General features: G+C 38.1%; 2 protein-coding genes across 2 annotated transcripts in view; one reads left to right on the top strand and one right to left on the bottom strand.

Annotated features, from left to right (window-relative positions):
* Nucleotides 1-19,653, bottom strand: part of LOC149089907 (C-Maf-inducing protein-like) — a 62,913-nt gene that overhangs the window by 14,497 nt on the left and 28,763 nt on the right. Inside the window, exons 2-8 of the mRNA XM_089256041.1 lie at nucleotides 5,819-5,947; nucleotides 5,572-5,622; nucleotides 4,562-4,633; nucleotides 4,361-4,450; nucleotides 4,131-4,238; nucleotides 750-830; nucleotides 496-599 (exon numbers count right to left, since the gene is read on the bottom strand). Coding sequence (XP_089112167.1) covers nucleotides 496-599; nucleotides 750-830; nucleotides 4,131-4,238; nucleotides 4,361-4,450; nucleotides 4,562-4,633; nucleotides 5,572-5,622; nucleotides 5,819-5,947 — 635 coding nt within the window. The remainder of the gene's footprint in view (nucleotides 1-495; nucleotides 600-749; nucleotides 831-4,130; nucleotides 4,239-4,360; nucleotides 4,451-4,561; nucleotides 4,634-5,571; nucleotides 5,623-5,818; nucleotides 5,948-19,653) is intronic.
* Nucleotides 7,311-15,086, top strand: LOC149089908 (uncharacterized). The gene is made up of 4 exons (XM_089256027.1): nucleotides 7,311-7,759; nucleotides 7,853-8,951; nucleotides 11,310-11,369; nucleotides 11,475-15,086. The coding sequence occupies exons 2-4, from the start codon at nucleotides 8,799-8,801 to the stop codon at nucleotides 15,084-15,086; spliced, it is 3,825 nt and encodes a 1,274-aa protein (XP_089112153.1). The 5' UTR covers nucleotides 7,311-7,759; nucleotides 7,853-8,798.

The raw sequence follows: 19,653 nt of genomic DNA on the forward strand, positions 1-19,653 counted from the left end.
AAACGGGAATTAATTTTTTTCTTTAACTTAGCATTTTTGGCTGAAAAAGGCTGAGAAAGAGGCAATGGAAAAACTGGTCTTCTCATCCTTCACCCCCCCCCCCATGGTTTCCTAAATGTTGAATAAAGATTCCAGTTTCAGAGATTGGTACAACTATTTATCCATCAGCTTTGTCGGACGTAAGAGCACGTAAAGAGATTGACATATTTACACATGCAGGTGAGTAGTGCTACAAGATATTCATATTTTCGTATATTCCTAATTCTGGGCACTTCGGTGTATCAGGATCATTTAAATGTTTTCCAAATTAGTGCTCCGTGAAGAAACTGACGTAAAAAGCTTGAGAAATACTGTCTTAGATTATGGCTCTTAATATCGATGTCTTAATTTACTGTGCTTATATGAATGCGCAATAACATAGGAAAAAGAAGCATGTTCAAGGAAGACATGTTCTTCATCACACTGAATTTGTTTTACTTGATTTTTCACTCGTACCTCTGAACAAAACCTTTGATGGTATTTTCTCCGTCATTGTGGCAGCGTATGGCCAGTAGATAGGCTTGGACAAAAGCTCGGGCCTGTAAATGCCTCCCAAAGTCCTAATGAAAAATTTATAAGATAAATAATAATGTGATAACAAAATAATTAATGTAATTATAAGATTTAATTACATTATACATCAAACATATATCAAACGACCATAAAAACAAGAGTGAAGATTTTAGGATAGATTAAATAAAGTTTATTACCATGTTATGCTTCAAAATCCGTTGAACTATCGGCGTACAAATATCCACAACTACTATAGATCTCGGGTTTGCCCTGCAATGCTGAACATAAACACGAAAATTTAATTGGAAATTATATTCGATTTATTTCTGGAGCTGGTTGCATCAGATTAATTTTTTAAATGCTAATAAAACACGTATGAAATCCTATATTTTTAGTGATAACGAGAAGACATTTATGAAACACTTTTGAAGACACTTTACACATTGAATCATAGGGTGTTCATCTGAGTTGTCGGTGAATATCTCCCAAGTACGAAATCGAGCATCTATCCTGAATGGTTAAAGTGAGCACCACCCATACAAGGGTAATGCTGGCAGGGCTCTAGCATGGGAATGGGGGCCGTGACAAACCTTATTATTATTTTTTATTTACTTTTTACATTATAAATTCGCTATATGGGGGCGGCCTGGCTCCAGGATGTGGGGGGCCATGATTAGTACTGAAATACTCACGGGGGAGAGGAAAGGAAAATTTTTATTCTTAAACGAAATGTGCCCTCTAACTTTGTTTCTTTAGATAAGAGGCATGTTGTCTTTTATTTCGCCTGCACAGACCTGTTGTTTTTCACAGAATTTTGGTATCTGTGCGGAACGGCAAAGTAATACGCTACCTTATAGAATAAGTGGGATTTTTTTTTCGCGCAAAAGAAAAAAAAAACTGTACACGGAGAAACATTCTCAGACCCTATAAATGTTTATATTTTGTAAACTTATTCCTCAAGAAGAAAATGGTGCCTTTCTCAGTTACGTTTGTCCATAACCAATAAACGGGTAAAAATAAAATTTCGTCAACAAGAATATTTCTTCTAGATAATATTGAAAGCAACTATACAGTACAGCAGTGGTTCTTAAAATTTGCGTCGCGGTGAGCTGGGGCGATATTGACATGTGTCTGTTCGATGCTTTGGAGGTTTCTGTGGTAAATTTTCCTGTGAAGCTACGGGGCGTCGACCAAGGCAAGGGAGCCGCAGGTAACAAAAGTTTAAGAACCATTGCAGTACAGTATTGTATTTGACATCATTAAACCGTAACCACCTATCAAATAAAACTGTTATAAATTCTTTGAGTGAAATCAGTGGCCCGTTTTGATTAATGCACCGCGTAGAAAAAAATCATTACGGTATGACATTATAAATATTGTGTGAGTAATAATATTCATTAAATTCTTATATTTGTTTCAAAATAACAGTTGTTATTTGTATGAGTTAAATTAAAGTTAGTGTAATCCGCTTAGTGAGGTCCTCCGAGGCTCGTACGGAACGGCATCGAACAAAGAAACTTATGGGAGTCTACAGACTCGGTACGCCTTGATAAAATGCTTCTACCTCAATTAGTCACTCAGGTCCTACTAGGCTTTACGTAATTTAAATCAAACTGCTTCTGGTCCATAACCTTTTTAATTTTTGATTACAATTGTAAGGAGGAAGGACACTTTGAAGGTTTTTACTAATGTTAATTTACTGCACATAAACAACAACTGTGTCAATTCCGGAAAAATTAATTTAATAAAATTACTTAATAGTTTTACTGATGTTACTGATTGGATAATATTTCATAATATCATGCATACTACATTGTTTTTTCTATGCTGCGCATTAATTAAAAACCAGTTATCGATTTCAGTCGGAGAATTATAACAGTTTCATTTGATAGGTGGCAGCACGAGATTCAGTTTAATGATGTTATATGTAATTAATGCAGTACTGGGATATTGTTGCTGATAAAATTAAATATTTTACCCGTTTATTATTTAGAGAGAAAAGTAACTAGGAAAGGCAGTATATTTTTCATGGTGAATAAATTTACAAAATACCGTCGTTTGGAGTCTGAGAGTAACTGAGAGTGCTTCCGTGTACGAAGAGTTTTTGGCTGTGCAGAAAACATTCTACATATTGTACATGCTATTTTGTCATTCCGCACACTGTGCGCAGAGAAACAACAGGTCTGTGTTGGGGAAATGAAAGAGAATGTGCCTCCTATCACACACACACACATGGAAAAAAAGGACCCCTGGCACCACCGAAACAAAAATTTTTATTCAGCTCAGCAGGATCTTTTAAACAGGCTGATGTTTATTTTTTATATTTCATAGATGCTAACAGGAGTAACATAGATGGTAACAGTTTTTTCTTCCAATGTCTGTGACGCTATTATTTATCATTTACGTACTCGAAATGTGAGACAAAGCGTTGAAGTAGTGTTACCAGAAATTCCTAAACTTAGCGATGAGGACGCATGCTCACGTATTCTTGACTATGATCCTTACGTATGTTTACACCATCACCAAACATACTCGCCTTCATGGGAGATATAAGCTGCTTACCCCAAGGTGTGTGAGTATGCTGGAAGAACTGGGCGATGTAAAGGCCCAGAGAGCATTTCAATCAGGGTACGCAGATTTACAACAGATGGCGCCACTTAACCAACAACGAACAGTAATTATTTTTCCCCCAAAACAGACCCGCTTTTAATATGTATACATTTTTATAACGGTGCTTTTCAACGGGAGGTATTTATTAATTATCGAGTATTGAGTGTTATTTCACTCATTTTGTTTGTTTCTGAATTGAAGGAGGAAGATATTGCCTGATTCTTTAATAAATTATCCCAGGCTCGTCTTAACGCATAGACCCAAAAAGCACCATCCGGAGTGGGGGGCTTCGCGGATGCATAGTGCACTCCACGATAATGGGGTTAGGTACTATGATAAATAGCAGATGCAGGGCTTGGGCCTCATTCTTTCACGCGGAAATTCGAGCAATTGAGAAGGGCCACATAATTTTAGGGCCCTTCGATGAGAGCCTTGCTGGGTATCCCGTAAAGTACGCGTAAATTCTGCATTTCAAGGACCCTCCCTTCTGAAGGATGAAAAATTTACCCCAAAAAAAACTATCGTTCCTACAACTTGTAATTTCCTGATGAAACGTAAAATCACGTTCATGAACTTCTGGTTTAAAAATTCGACGTGACAAAAAAAAAATGTCATGATAATATTTCCAAACTGTGTCCGTGTGGTCTGATTTTTTTAAACGACACCCAAAATGAAGAGCAGCTTTGCGAGTGTTAGTAACGAGAAAGTTTTCTCCTTTGAAAGCTCTCCAGATTCAAGGATTTTTGAGGATTACCATGGCGTTTGATCATGCGGAGTCCCAAAAAAGCTGTTAATGGGAACACCAATTGGTAACCCATGATGTAAAGCAGTGATTCCCAACGTAGGCGATGGAATGTTCCAGGGGGCGGTAGAAGCTACGGGTATAACATAGGATCCTATGGGTTAGATTGCGTTGGGGGCGATGGGAGAAAAAAGGTTGGGAAAATCTATGATGTAAAGTAACATACCCAGGTCAAGAAATCACAGATGGCGGACGTCGGAGTGTTTCTTTCCAGTAATGGTGATATAGTAAAGATAACCTCTTCGGCGACGCAACATGGCATCCAAGATTTGCTCTGCGGAAACAGAAATGTGTGGGGGGTGAAAAAATAGCTCATATCTCTTTGCGTAACATGGACTAACAATTCATAAAATGCATTTTTTTAATGTATTTTATATGAATTTCGAGTCACCTTACCTTAGATATGACATCAGATACTACATCTAGAGGATATAAAAGCACTTCCTCGTCCTGGAGTGGCGTAGATAAGGCCAAATCCACTAGACTCTGAAAAAAATATATATATATGCGACCATTGAATATTCTGCATGCAGTTTATTAAATACATTTCAAATATAAATACTACCTATATAAAGCTATGACTGACATTCGCCTTACCCTAAGCTCTTTGAGCAAGATTTCGGGTCTCGTACATGAACCCAAGATCTTCTGGAACCTCATCATGTTTTTCTACATCAAATAAAGATGTATTTTAAAGTGAATTTTTTACATAAATTTACAGTAGAATCAACACCAATTTCAAATTTAGCTTTTTTTAATTTCATTAATTTACAGTTCAATTTAATAATATTCGTATTTAAAGGGGGGTGACCAGTTTTTTATCGGATTGATTAGAACAGTCCACTTTTATGGACCAGTTCCGGTTGTCGGAACCAATTTTTTTAGTTGTCCCAGGAAAAAATAGGTGGTATGCTTTTCGGAGAAAAAAAAATCAGAACAGACTCTATCACCCCTCCCTGCTGAACTAACCCTTAGGATTGTACAAGGCCCCACGCTGGGATATTTAGTGGACCCCATATAGTGTATTTATAGCGTGCAAAAACAAAAAAAAGGAAGAATCGTCCCGGAAGTCTCAGAAACTCCAGGTTTAGAGCCCTGTCAGCCCCACTCTGTTGGGGGCCTGCAATTAGAATCCCATTTTGCGTCTGTAACTTCTATCTCTCCCCCACCCTGAGAAGCGATACTGCCCACTTCTGGAAACACTGCGCTAAACTTTGATATGCATAGGATGAGCGAAGTCTTATACACATTTTAAGAATTAATAAAAAAATCATCCTTATTGACATAAAAAGTGCGGTTTGCACTAAAATATTTATCAGACTGGCCTAGATAGGGTTTCTCTTGATGAATTGAAAAAAGTTCAAAATTTCCACCACACGAATGCAACACAAACTGTGCATAACTAAGTTTATGAAGATTTGCACACATTTTGCATAAAAACTATCACATTTCAATATGAGCCTCCCTTCATTCGTACAAATGTAGCCCGACCTACAAAGGATACTCATATTAAAATGTCGTAGTTTTACGCACATCTGGGCACCCTATTTAAATTCAATATCAATATAGTATGAATTATTTTAGTACTACACTGTTTCATATCTTACCTTCCACAGCAACGAATGTAACCATTGGTCTCTAATGTAGCTATTCGTAACCTAATCAAAGAAATATCTCAATTAAAAACCTTGCTATTCGTTGAACACTCGCCTCTAGTAAATACACATTACGTATACCAAAAATCCATTAGGCATGTTAGAAAAATAACACGATATCATCTACTAAAAATTTAGAATTCTTTTCTTTTTTTCTGATTTTCATGCTAAATGCAACCGAGAATAAGTTTGCTATCACCTGTATCAAAAGGGAGCCATCAGGTACTACGATTCGGATACAAAATTTGCCACAGCTATCCCACCTGGCAACTGGATAGATATCTTGAATGCAACGGTAAGCTATTGGCTCTTCCATGAATCCGGAAGGCTGAAAGGAGTTAGACATGGTCAGTTTAATTCTATTATTTATCAGTGAATATGTTACGGTAAATGTGAGAAATCAGTTATTATACATAAATAATCGGTTGTTATGCATGCTTATACCAATCGTCTTGGTATATATAAGTTAGATAAATTTATCACTTTTATCGGAGATTATGCATAATACCCAAGTGTTGTTGGTAAATTTGATAAATATCTGAAATTAAACCTTTATCTGCGATTATGCATAATATTCTATTTGGTGAATTTGATAAATATGAAAAAAAAATCCAAATGAGAGTCTAGTATGTGTGATGAATATAGCCAAACCATGATATAATGATAAATTTTACGATTAAACCTTGATATAATGATACAATACATGTATTAATTATCATGTATAGTATACCGATACAGTACGATTAATCATGTTTACAAACGACGCAACGCTTGGGTTATTATACATAAAATTTTTGGAAATTTATCAAACTTACCAAAATGCTTACCGATTAGGTACAACAAACGGTTTTATGCATAATAATTAAATTTATCACATTTACCGTAGTACATCTTAAAATAACAAAATAAACTTTGTTTTGTTTCATGTCGAATTAGTTTGGTTGATAGTGGTAGGTTCACATGCAGGCTTCTCTAGAGGGGGAAAAAACCTCAACAGGCCTACAATATTCCGAAAAGACGTTTATATCAACTTGATGATTACCAACTAGTAATTTAAAAAGAAGATGGCAGCAACCGTAAATACAGTAAAACCTTGATAAGTCGTCACCTCAAGTCATCCAAAAATTATGACGGCTTAAGCGGAGTTCCGTCAGTTTTAATGTGTAATGTTATGAAAATCGTATAAATTTAAAGTAATATGACATTTATTAAAGTATGAATCAAAATAACAATATATTAATAAAATTTATAGATTGCGAAAGAAAAAATAATAGCAATTTTTTTTATCTTTTTTATCTCTTAGTACTTAAATTATTGTGGTGAAATATACTGTACACTTTGATTTATACTAGTAATTTTTAATTTAGAATAACAGCACAACTGTTTAATAGGTAGCTTTTCTTTATAACAGAACTTATTGCACATTAATTTTACATATACATCAGTAGTGGGAAAAGGGGGTTACTGGAACAAAGGACTTAGTACAGTCAAGGCTAGGACCGGAAAAAGGCGCAAAAGGCGTTCGATGTACGCATGCGCGTCAGGTGCTTCTTGGGGGGGATTATTCATAGGGTCCTTGAACTTCGGGAATATATTCTACAGGACTTTTTTTCATACGAAAATTATAATTGATCCGTTATAAAAGAATACCCAATATGATGTTCTCAAAAAAATCGCACCTGTCCCCTACTTTCACTTTCGGAGAAGATCGTTATGCACCTGTTCACCCGGGGGACGTTCTCAAGAAGGTGCACCTTGCTCGACCTACTTTTACTTTCGATATTGAACACCTGTTAACCTGTGGGAATATGGGATATACTTTTTTTCAAGGGGGGCGTTCTCAGAAGATGCACCTTGCTCGACCTACTTTTGCTGGCCTTTCCTTTGGATATAGAACACCTGTTAACCTGTGGGAATATAGCATATACTTTTTTTCCAAGAAAACTTTCACCGCTGACAAAAAGCCACTTTTACTTTCGGTCCGAACACCTGCTAACGCACTAGCATTCTCATATTAAATCACTGCATTTTCTTCCGCAAGCGGATAACGCCAACTACCTATTTATACAGGTGCTACCCTCATTTTCAGTTGCTTCATCTGCTGCTCCTGAAGTAGTTCCACGTCTTCACGAACTCTCGTGTAAGTAAAAATTTAATATTTCTTATATTCTATTTTATTTTCGTTTTAAATAATTATAGATAGACGATAAAATATTTTTCATTATATTTTCAGTTATCTGCCATGGAAACAACATCCAGCAAGGATACTATGAACGCCGTAAAACGTGTTCAGAAGGAAGATGAGACCAACTCGATGAAACGTCCGAAAATAGCACCCAGCGAAGTGAGCATGTTTCCCGTATGTGATGGCGTACACCTATCGGTAGTCATCTTCAAAAATACTTTAAAAGTTCACTTACGAATGTTTGAATCTGGTGGAGATGGATCCCTTATCCCTACAAAGAAAGGGATATCGATGACGCCCTACGTATTTGAGACCTTACGGGAGATGATGTCGAATGAACCCCGAAAAGTATTCTTTTTTGTGGTATGCGAAGATCTGTTGGTGAAGTCAGACGGAGAAAAGGTGTTGCTTCAACCGATTTACAAAAAAGAAGACGGTACATTCAATACGGCTAAGAACTATATAACAATCTACCGCGATTGTTTCATGAAGTTAGCTGATCCGGCAGCGAAGTGCTCGTCGTATTTAAGACGTGTGAAGTGCATCGACTTCATGCAGGATTGCATGAAGAAAAACGGATCATTTTCAGAGACCGCGGATCCTGAAATTGTATATGCTGAAAAACTCAGTGACATGCTCGAGGAATGTATCAACGACATCTTCCAGTGTGATGGATGCGATCTTGATGCTCCGGGTCAGAGTTCTCATGATTGTTTAAGCCAATCTTTTGACATACGACTCGTGCGATATTTCAACCGGGCGTTCGCTAAAATTAACATGAAGAGTATTGCTAGGGATTTGAATGTTCATCCGAACTTTTTAAACAAGTTAGATTTTGAAAACTTTATTTTACGCGTGAAGGACCTCTATTCACGTAAAGATCCCCTACCCTGTTGGATGCTATGAGGGAAATAGCCCCATCAACTTTCTTCTTCCCCCCCCCCTTAGGTGAATAAAAACCCCATCCGCTTGATGAACTCTCCTCACTTGAAAGATGTCGGATCTTAACGAAGATTTTCTGGACTTTGGCATACCTCTTGACGAACTGAACGCGTTGTGCGACTTCTACGAAATCGAAGAACATTTTAGCGAAGTGCAACCAGACTTCTTCGATACACCGTCTTCTCCGAAAAAGCAGAAAGTTACTGTAAGTACTTTTGATATTATTACTTCAAATTTATTTTACAATTAATTCTAATTAGTATTACTTATTAGTATATGTTATGTTTGGGTTTGAAGAAAGACTTGATTTTGAAATGTTTAAATTTTCCGGTTCAAATACAGGGATTTTTCTCTAATACTGGATTACACGTTACCCATATGGAAGACTGGTTGAACTCTAAACATTAGATCCAACCCAGTAACATTTTAACTTTCACAAATCAGAGTTCAAATAATAGGAAGAAAAAAAAATTTTCGTAGAATTTATGAAATTCTGTCATTGTGCATTTGAATCAAAATATTTTAATAGACAATGAATTCCCAAGTTTCTAGAACATTGCAAAGCATTGACGGTTACTATATTATGTATCCAACTGAGTATAAATTCTCTTATATTTTATTGAACAATAAATATTTATCAACACCGAAAAAAGGGTTTTATAATGGGGAGGGGGCTAGTTTGATTCAAAATAATCATACTTTGGTCACATGAGATCTGAAGTATTTGGGGGGATATCATTATATATAAATTGATTTTGTGTGTGTATATATTCTCTATGGAAATCTACAATTTTAGATCGATCGTCGTCAAATTTTGCATATGTACCAAATGGGACCCGACTTAAACAATAGGCTACTTTTGTCAGACCTGGGTAAATGGGTGAAAAACTGTCTGGCAACAAATGGGTTTTGGGTCTCAACAATTACTTTCAGAACGTTTGCTTTGGTTACCGTGGTTCCCTAACAATACGTTTCAGATATGCCTTTATTAATGGTTTGTCACTTCTGTCAGTGTATGTATAATAGTTTATGCCTTTATAATGGTTTGCTACATTTTCAATACTCCCAGTAATGAGGCTTTTCGAATAGACGTTATAATCATCATCGCTTTGAGGACCTGGAAAATGGTGATCCTCATTGAAATCAGTGTTAAAATTGCTGATTTTACTATAGAAATGCAGAAATTTAGTGGGGTTTTACACCACATAATTCATTTAAAAAATTGTATTGAATTCTCAAGTTTTGAAATATTGAGTCCGTTTAGAGATACGAAGCCCAAAAAAAATTAAATACGAAGTAATTAGTCGGGACTATTTTCGAGTTGGATATTCATGCAATAACATTGCTTTCAACTTTTCATTTATATCTTCTCAAGCATGAAAATTAATGTCTCCGTTAATATTCAACTGCATAAATTCATATAGTTTAAGTTGTTTTTAAAATTAATTATGGACCCATAAAGTGCATCGAAGAAATTCCACAGCTTTAACCAAGCATTTGCGGAAGCTGAAATAGGCAGATGGATAACTTGAAGGGTCGAAATACCTAGCTCTCTTTAAGAAAGGAAAAAAAAAATATATACATTTCTACGTTTCTGAGTCATCATATTGGTTAACTTAGACACGGTTTGCATGTCCCTCAAAGAAAGAGGGAGATATCAAGTGATCCAAAAAGCTTCATTGAAGAAAACCCGGGCAACGTCGGGTATTATAGCTAGTATTTTATGAAGCGCAAAACTTTTCCGGATTGACGTTTGTTAGCGTTAGATTTTTCTACTCGTTTAATCAAATCTATTAGACATATTTTCAAAATTCGTATTTACCCATTAACGGAGAATAACAAAAATAATGAGGATACCACTTCAGCCATTTATTGACAAAGGAAAAAATTAAAATTTCGAATGGCAAATTTCCATACCAACCGGCGTTAATGGGTTAAGAAACGAAGTAAAAGTTTTATAAAAAAGGACCGGTATTTTCTGGTAAACCAAGATCTGATCTTGGAGAATGAACTCCAATGTTTCCCTAAGAGTTTTCCTGTGAATATTACTTCAAAGTCGCTTATATACTCAGTGACTCAAATCGATGTGCTATATGAGAGATGTGAACAACTTAAGAGTTACATTAATTGAGAACAGGTCAGAAATATTTTTTTCCCAGAAGAGAAAAAACTTAAAAACCATAAATCAAAATTCCACATTTTTATGCATATTAAACAGATAATAATTAACCATGTCTGCACAAGGCAACTTCAGTATGGATAGTCAATGATATGTCTGACATAAGAATCGATTGAGATAAAAATCACATAACGATAAAATTAATGTCTTTCTCCCATATCGTCAACCATGACCGTTTCTTTCATTATAGTGTTTGATGTTGCCATTTAATCTTATGGGTACCTGATGTTTACGTATTTTGTTTTTCCATAAGACAACTATTTTTATTTATATGAATAGTGTATTATTTTAGATAAAATGAATAGATTTTTTGTACCCACTTCGTCAGGTATTTTATCTGTTTGTATTATTATTTCTCAGACGTTGTTGCATTTCTACTTTCAGGATGCGCAATCGAACTCTCATGAACAAGATGGTTGCTTGCCAGGCACATCGAAACAGACGGTAAGTAATCAAATTTATAGATTACTGAGGAAAAAACTTAAACACATGAAAGGATTCGAGAATTTTATTATTATTTCTCAGACGTTGTTGCATTTCTGCTTTCAGGATGCGCAACCGAACTCTTGCAAGACTTGTGGTAAGGTGTTTAAAAGGCTACATGATTTACGTCGACATACAAGAATCCACTCAAAAGAAAAAATTTTTACTTGTAGAAAATGCAGCAGACGCTTTTCCCGAGGCGATAACAGACGAAATCACGAGCGGCAATGCTTTCATGGGGCGGGTGCTCCCCCAAACCAACAGGAAGATGCGTTGAACACTTTCACAGTTATAGTGATAGAACCAACTTCCGATAACGCATATGACCCCATTCTTTTCTTTAACGAGGTTCGAGTCGAAATACAAAACATCATACTCCGGGAAGTAGGTGTGAAAAAGGCTCTTAAATTTTATATTGTGCTGAACGTTCTCTTCTCAAGAAGAACAGAATCCAATGAAATTGAATTTATACAACCTTTTTTCCGCTCGAGAGTGGAACTCATACATTCTGAGGATGAACTCGGTGATAAGATAGATTCAGCTATCAAAAAAATTCTGTCTTCGCTCGACGAGTTTACAAGAATGGGCAGCGGGTGGGTCTTTGATAAGGTTTTAAAATTAGACCTGAATATAGCTGCCTACAACCCATTAGCAGCAGCTTCTTACTTACCCATACCTCCATCAATCGTGAACAGAAAAGCGATTATAAACATCTCAAACACGGATAATAAATGTTTTATTTGGAGTGTATTAGCAGCCCTTCACCCCCAAGACGAGAATCCGCAACGAGTATCAAAATATCTACAGTTCGAGCATGAGTTGAACATGGGTGGGATAGAGCTCCCAGTCAAAATAACCCAAATAAATCGCTTTGAAGAACAGAACCCACACATTTCTGTCAATGTCTATGGGTTAGCGGATAATGAAATCTTCACGATGAGGGTGACAGAGGCAACCCAACGTCTTCACCACGTTGACTTGCTATACATATGTAACGAAAATACCAGTCATTACAGTCTAATAAAAAACATGAGTAGGTTGTTATCCCCTCTAACTAAGCATAAAGGTGCTCGGTTCTATTGTCCTTACTGTCTACACAGGTTTTCTAGAGAAAATTTGTTGGTCGAACATAAAGAGTATTGCAAACCTCACGGTCTACAACGAATATGTATGCCTAATGAAGATGAAAAATGGCTTAGATTCACTCAGCACCAGTATCAGCTACGTGTTCCTTTCACGATTTACGCTGACTTTGAGTGTATCTTAGAGAAAATTTCTTGCTGTACTCCGAACCCAACACACTCATCCACTACCCACACAGAAAAACATGTACCAAGTGGTTTCAGTTATATTATAGTAGGCCCTGACACCACACTTTATAAACCCCCAGTGGTGTATAGAGGAGAAGATTGTGTGCAGGTATTCCTTCACATGCTGGTGAAGGAGAACGCTAGCATTCAAAACATTCTTAACACCGTGAAGCCCCTTAACATATCCCAAGAAGACGAGAAAAAATTTCAGGATGCTGTTGTATGTATGACGTGTGAGAAACCGTTGGGTGGTGATAGAGTTCGACACCATGACCACATATCGGGTGAGTTCGTTGCAGCGTTGCATAACGCGTGCAATTTACAGCTGAAATATTCTAACCATGTACCTGTAATAATACATAATTTGAGAGGGTATGACAGTCATCTAGTCATGCAGGCGGCAGGGCTCTTCAAAGATCAGGATATCTCAGTCATCCCTAATAATTTGGAGAAATACATTTCTTTCTCGATTGGGGATTTACGTTTCTTAGACTCATTTCAATTCCTACCGGCTTCTTTAGATAAGTTGGTTGGCAATCTTACCCGTTCAGATTTTCGATTCACTGACAGCATTTTCGAAGATGCTGACCTACTTGTGAGGAAAGGGGTGTACCCGTACGAGTACATCGACTCGTTCTCTCGATTTTCAGAGACTGAATTACCACCCCGCGAAGCTTTCTTCAGCAGTCTAACTGGAACCGATATAAGTGTGGATGATTACACTCATGCACAACTCGTATGGGAAAAATTCGGCATTCAACATCTCGGTGATTATCATGACCTTTACGTAAAATCAGACGTGCTTTTACTAGCAGACGTGTTCGAACGTTTCAGGAACCTTAGCATGAGCTATTACAAAATTGACCCTGCGCATATGTATACAGGCCCTGGTTTGGCTTTTTCGGCATGTCTGAGGATGACCGATATTAATTTGGAACTTCTCACAGACATAGACATGCATTTGTTTTTTGAATCCGGTATTAGAGGAGGTGTTTCTATGATCACCCATCGTTACGCTGAGGCTAACAGCCGATACAGCGAACAGTTTGAACCCAATCAACCGACCAAAGAAATAGTGTATTGGGATGCAAATAACCTTTATGGTTACGCTATGTCCCAATACCTACCATATTCAGGTTTCCGATGGTTGAGCACAGAGGAAATATCTAACATAGACATCGCAAACGTTCCCGAGGACTCTCCGAAAGGATATGTCTTGGAAGTCGGGCTAGAATACCCCAAAGAACTTCACAATGACCATAACGATTATCCGCTAGCACCTGAAAACATGGTGATAACAGAAAAGTTGTTTTCAAACCATATGAAGAGCGTGTGGGGGAAAATTAACCCGGAGGGGAAACCGTCCGAATGCACAAAGCTAGTTCCCAATTTATACGACAAAGAAAACTATGTAGTACATTATCGCAACCTCCAACTCTACCTCACCCTCGGTCTCAAAATAAAATATATAAAAAGGGTTATAGAGTTCAATCAAAAACCGTGGCTGAAACCGTACATTGACTTTAATACCGAACGCCGTCAATCAGCTTCGAACGATTTCGAAAAATCGTTCTTCAAACTGATGAACAATGCAGTATTCGGGAAAACCATGGAAAACCAGCGGAAGCATGTTAACGTAAAAATTGTGCATAAGGAGAAAAAAGCTAAAAAATTAATTGCATCCCCAGCCTTTGAAGCCTTCAGAATTTTTAGCAATGGATTGGTTGCCATAAAAATGAAAAGGTTAAAACTGAAATTAGTTCGTCCTATGTATGTGGGTTTCGTAGTTCTGGACGTGAGTAAAATCAAAATTTATGATTTTCACTATCGGTGGGTTAAATCACGGTTCGGAGAAAAAGCGCAACTTCTCTTCACCGACACAGATTCGCTAACGTATGCAATCGAAACCCAAAATCTACACCGCGTGATAAAATCCAACATGGACGAATTCGACACTTCAAATTTTCCTCCAAATCACACCCTTTACAACCCTCATAACAAAGCAGTGCTCGGGTTGATGAAGGACGAATGCCCCGGTGACCCCATTCTATCGTTTGTCGGTCTTCGTTCAAAAATGTACAGCATTGTTACGGCTAAGGAAAACAAGAAAACGGCCAAGGGAGTCAGCAAAACCGTTTCCCGCAATCAACTGCATCATGAGCTGTACAAGTCTTCGCTTTTCGATCAAGTGCGGTACAGACATACGATGGTAAAAATCACGAACACTAAGCACCAACTCCACACAACCATGGTACGAAAAGTAAGTCTTTGTCCCCTTGATGACAAACGCTATATATTAGATGATGGGGTCTCAACATTAGCTTATGGACACCACGCGATTAATCCCCACGGAGAAGAAGAAAGTTGATGTAACCAACAGAAAAATAAATGCTTATTGTACATGTTTCTAAACGATTGTGTGTGTGTGTTTTTTTTTTAACAACAGGAGACACAATTCAGAGAAGAAAATCTTTATTTCCAGTACGTTTTTTACAACTCAAGCCATCTTTTCATATATTTTTTATTTCTTATGTAATAATGCGGTAAACTTATCTCGTATAAACCTTGAAGAAACTCTTTCTCACCCGGAACAGGTTTCTTTTTTTGAATGCTCACGACACTGGATAACAGTTCGGAAATATTTGTATTATCTATCTCCACCCCTTTATACACAAGCTGACCGCTCGGTGACCATTTGATAACATTTGGGTAATCTTTAAGGTGACTTATAATTTTTCCCGATATTTCACGGTGAGATTTCGGTAAATTTAACAATATATCAGATGATGCACTTTTCTTCAACGGCGGTTTACTGAGATCGCGCATTTTAGGTTCTTCTTCTTCTTCATCGAAACGGTCGAGTGGCGAATTGTTTCCTAAGGCAGTATTCCTCTTGTTCAAAATCTGTTGATAAAACTTTATTTTAACCTCGTTCGGTAATTCACTGTTCAGTATCTTCGCCATTTCAGTATCTAGTTCCGTAAGCTGCGGCTCTTTAATAACATGGCGGTTCATTCTATCTTCTGGAACAAGTACCATAACTTTTTTAGCGAATTCCATGTCCTATCAGACTTGAAATCAAACCGATTGCAGCGGGTAAAAGAACTTGAAGGAAACCACCTTTTTGTATGAGGATCTTTCTCTTTTTATAAAGAGGTGTTTTCCTCTTTGCTAACGTACGGAGCAAACCTTTATACTTTTGAAGTTTAGCTTTTTGGAGGGTGGATATTGGGATATTACCATGCAGTAAATTCAATGCACATTCACAAACGGTTTTGATGTCAGAATTTGGTAACCGCTTCAATAATTCTTTACGTTGTCTTTGAGGACATCCGCTTAACAATCTCAGCACTTGTTGCTTCCTCGCGGACATATCGTTGAATAAATAGTGTCGCTGACGTACCCAGTCTTTTAACGTCTCGGTTGATAGACATACTGCGTTTGCGTGGGTAACACGTTGGTGCGTAAACGCATTTTTTCATCCGTTTCTTGCCTAAGATCGATCGATAAATATGAATACGGAGATTTCGTTGCATCTGCGTAACTTTCTTCGAAAAAATTTAATTTCGTAGGATACAACTGTCTCCCCAAATGGGTGATTTGGTTCAAATCCCTCCGGTTTTTAAACAGGAAAATATAATGCGCGTTTAGCGTTATTTCCCGCAGTTTCTTATGAAAGAAATTCTGAGTTACAAAGATAACCGATAAATTTCGATGGTGGCTATACTTAGTAAATAGCTTAACCATTTTCTCTTCTCCCGATAACTCTGACATAAAATCATCGAAAATCAGTAAGGCATTGGAGACTCCCTCGAAATTACAATCGTCTCGGAATTCAACATCTCTAATTTCCTCGTGCAGTGGCTGAGATTCTCCGTAAAACCATATCACGCGTTTCGGTAAAGGTTTGATAAGCCTTTCACGATGTTCGAGCAGACCCTTTAAAAAATATGTTTTCCCGCTACCGCTTGCACCTGCACAGACGGCAGTGAATGGATGGTGTAACGTTAACGGTTCCATCGTGAAAAATGATGAGACATGAGTTGTGCAAATCAATTTTATTAAAAAGAAAAGTATTTTCTTACAAAGTTAAACACACGTAAATCGTTGTTCACATTGAAGCGAGATACAATAGAATTCATACTTTCACCCATACATTTACAGTACACGTAATAAATAACATAATAGCCACAAACTTGGGTATCAGCTGACTGCAGCGCCACGTCATTGTAGGTGAGTCGTTGATATCTTCTCAGGAATTTCGTGATATTACCTTTCTGAAAGTTTGAAGGATGTCTTCCGAATGAGTCAAAAAACTCCGCGGTCAAATTGTCATGAAGATATATAGCCAACCAATGTGTTCCAGACTCTGCACTGGTATCTGTGTTAACGATCAGAGCTGTAGGATAATTTCGTATTCTCGAAGGCAACGCGTCACTAGCGTAAACGTTCCTGAAAACTTTTTTCGTTTTCGGGTCTCTGCGGAGTGCTCGACGAATCTGTTCGGAATCCATCAGCCAGAGAAATCGCACAATACACTTCTCGATTTTGTTATCTCTATAAGGTTCTGAAACTCACCATATATGATTACCGAGATGGTTTTAGGTAGTGCTTTCGCAAACTTTAGTTCCACACGTAGATTACTATGTTTCACCAAGTGTAAGTGTCCGCAGTCGCTCTGGTCGGGGAGTAGGGAGAAACAAAATAGAGTGTAACCACTATGAAATTCTTCTCTGGTTATGTCTATGCCACGATCTTCCTCGACTCGAAACAGGTTATTGTAGGCTCTTACGGTGTTTCCGGTCTCAAAGTTAGGCTCTAGGGGTTTGTGGGGGACTGGTCGACCATCAACATATACGGAGACGAAGTTGAGATCGTAATGCTTGAAATCGAACGGGTTGCTTCTAAATGTACCGTTGAAAGATTCATTGTCAACTAGGCCGATGATAACTCGTTGAGGCATTGCACCCAGATACACATTGTCTTGGACGAATGACATGCTTCCCTGTGCCACAGAGTAAACCTTACAAAGTACTCTATTGATAGGGTATTTCGCAGTGGTCTTCTCCAATGCTTTAGCATGCCCGATGGCAACAGCTGGGTTAACTCTCACCTTCCTTACAAAGAGGCTGGCATGATCTATGTGCACGTTATAATCAGCTGTCGAGGATATTAGAAAAAACGATGGTTTCGAACGCACTAATCTAAGTTTAACATCTACCAAGTTGAGTAACAGTCTTTGTTGAAAAAAAAGTGAACAGTGTACTCTTCCCAATAGGTCGTAAGATCTGCTGTTTGCAATGTGTTTTGACCGCTCTTTCATACCTTCGTTATTTTCGTGGTCGGCCATGGAACCTGCAGTGTCCTTGTGAAAACCTTCCATAGTGAGGGGACCCATCTTCGCATCTCGACCATAGTTCAGCAAAGTTTCGATATAGGCTCTGTAAGGGTAGGTGTGAGACGAATTCGTGATATTCCTACCATTGAGAGAGACGTCCACTTGGGAGAAGAGGGAATGTAGCGGTAGATTCGCAGGAGAAACTAGGTCGGTATCAAGAAGTGGTTTACCGTCCTTCTTTGTGACCCTCAACTTGACGTGTAGTTGTGTGGAAGATAGGTCTATGTAATCTTCGGTGCTACCTGTAATGTTGAACTCAATCGGACCGTCTTTAATACTGGAAAGTGGGAGAAATTCAATCCATTCTCCACCTTCTATGGCGGTTTGAGTAGGGGGTAAAGCGAACAAATCTACTTCGCTTTTGAGACACTCGGGTGAGTTTGTCATGATGAGAGCCATCTTCTCATTCGAAAATATCGGGTGCTGTTGCCTTCCTAGCTTTCTTACGAATGACGTTTTTTCTCGCTAAGCGTTTCCTTTTATGTCCTCCGAGCATTGTTTTAACTTTCGTAGAAGCTTTATCACTCAGCAAGCGACCAGCCTCTTTTGCTCTTTCCACCGCAGCTGTTTTCAAATCTCTACCTTGTACGACGTCATTGGCAAAATCTACACCTGACCTGAGAACCTGACGGCCAAGAGCCTTCGCTCCTTTTTTGAACAAAGGCATAGCCGATCGGAAAAGGGAGCTGAATATTGAACCGAAACCGTAACCCCGTTGCAGTGGTATACCCTGATAATATCCAAGACCTTGACCCGCTTGGTTGACGTAATAATCAGTTACGCTGTCTATACAACAGCGATACGGGCGGTAAGACATCATAAATGTTTCAGTCGGAAGTGGAGTTTAACTATCACCTTCCCACGTTCAAATGACACGAGATGACCTGTGTGCGTCCTTATATGAATGTGAACTGTTTCAAAACTCCTTCGGGCTAGAGGGATGTAGTGACCCCTCTCGAAGGCTGCGTTGACGATGTCGCCATCGTGTCCTTCGGTTTTTACGATTCTTAATAACGGGGCAAAGGTGTTGCCGACAATCTGCGGTTCGACTATATCACAATAAACGTACAACAGATGAAAGTCTAGTTTCGGATCAGCCGTGAAAGGCCCCTCTATCATCATTCCTTTTATCTCACCGGGTTCAAAACCTAGATTCTCTGCTATTCCTGTATGTAGAATTAACTTAGCACCTTTCCTCGTAGCCACCTTCACTTTTTTCGTGGTTTTGTTGAAAATCAAATCAATATCTTCCTTTCTAAAATTTCTCGTCATCACCTTAATCAGGTCTGTGGTACTCTCGTAGAAACCACAAGGGATGACACCTTTTTTTATCACTCCATCTCCAGAATTAAATTCAAAGCTGTTAGACCGTTCCGTTATGTTGTGGAAAGAATGGGGAAATATCAGCTCTGATAGAGCTACTTCCATATCCGAATCAAACTCTAACGCGCTGGGGAGTTTTGTGACGAAGTTGGAAAGGGTGTTATCAGGAAAGAAATTCATGCTCGAATCGCTTGGGAGCGTTAAGTAGAACGAA

Source organism: Pholcus phalangioides, unplaced genomic scaffold (genome assembly GCF_987345545.1).
Source record: "Pholcus phalangioides strain wild (caught in Gottingen) unplaced genomic scaffold, Ppha-v1.0 ptg000001l_1, whole genome shotgun sequence".
Lineage (NCBI taxonomy): Eukaryota > Metazoa > Arthropoda > Arachnida > Araneae > Pholcidae > Pholcus > Pholcus phalangioides.

Bases quoted from the DNA above. Each gene is read 5' to 3' on its own strand.
- LOC149089908 (XM_089256027.1), top strand. From the start codon at position 8,799: ATGTCGGATCTTAACGAAGATTTTCTGGACTTTGGCATACCTCTTGAC. The intron at 8,952-11,309 runs GTAAGTACTTTT...TTCTACTTTCAG, and splicing joins CGAAAAAGCAGAAAGTTACT to GATGCGCAATCGAACTCTCA. The intron at 11,370-11,474 runs GTAAGTAATCAA...TTCTGCTTTCAG, and splicing joins CAGGCACATCGAAACAGACG to GATGCGCAACCGAACTCTTG.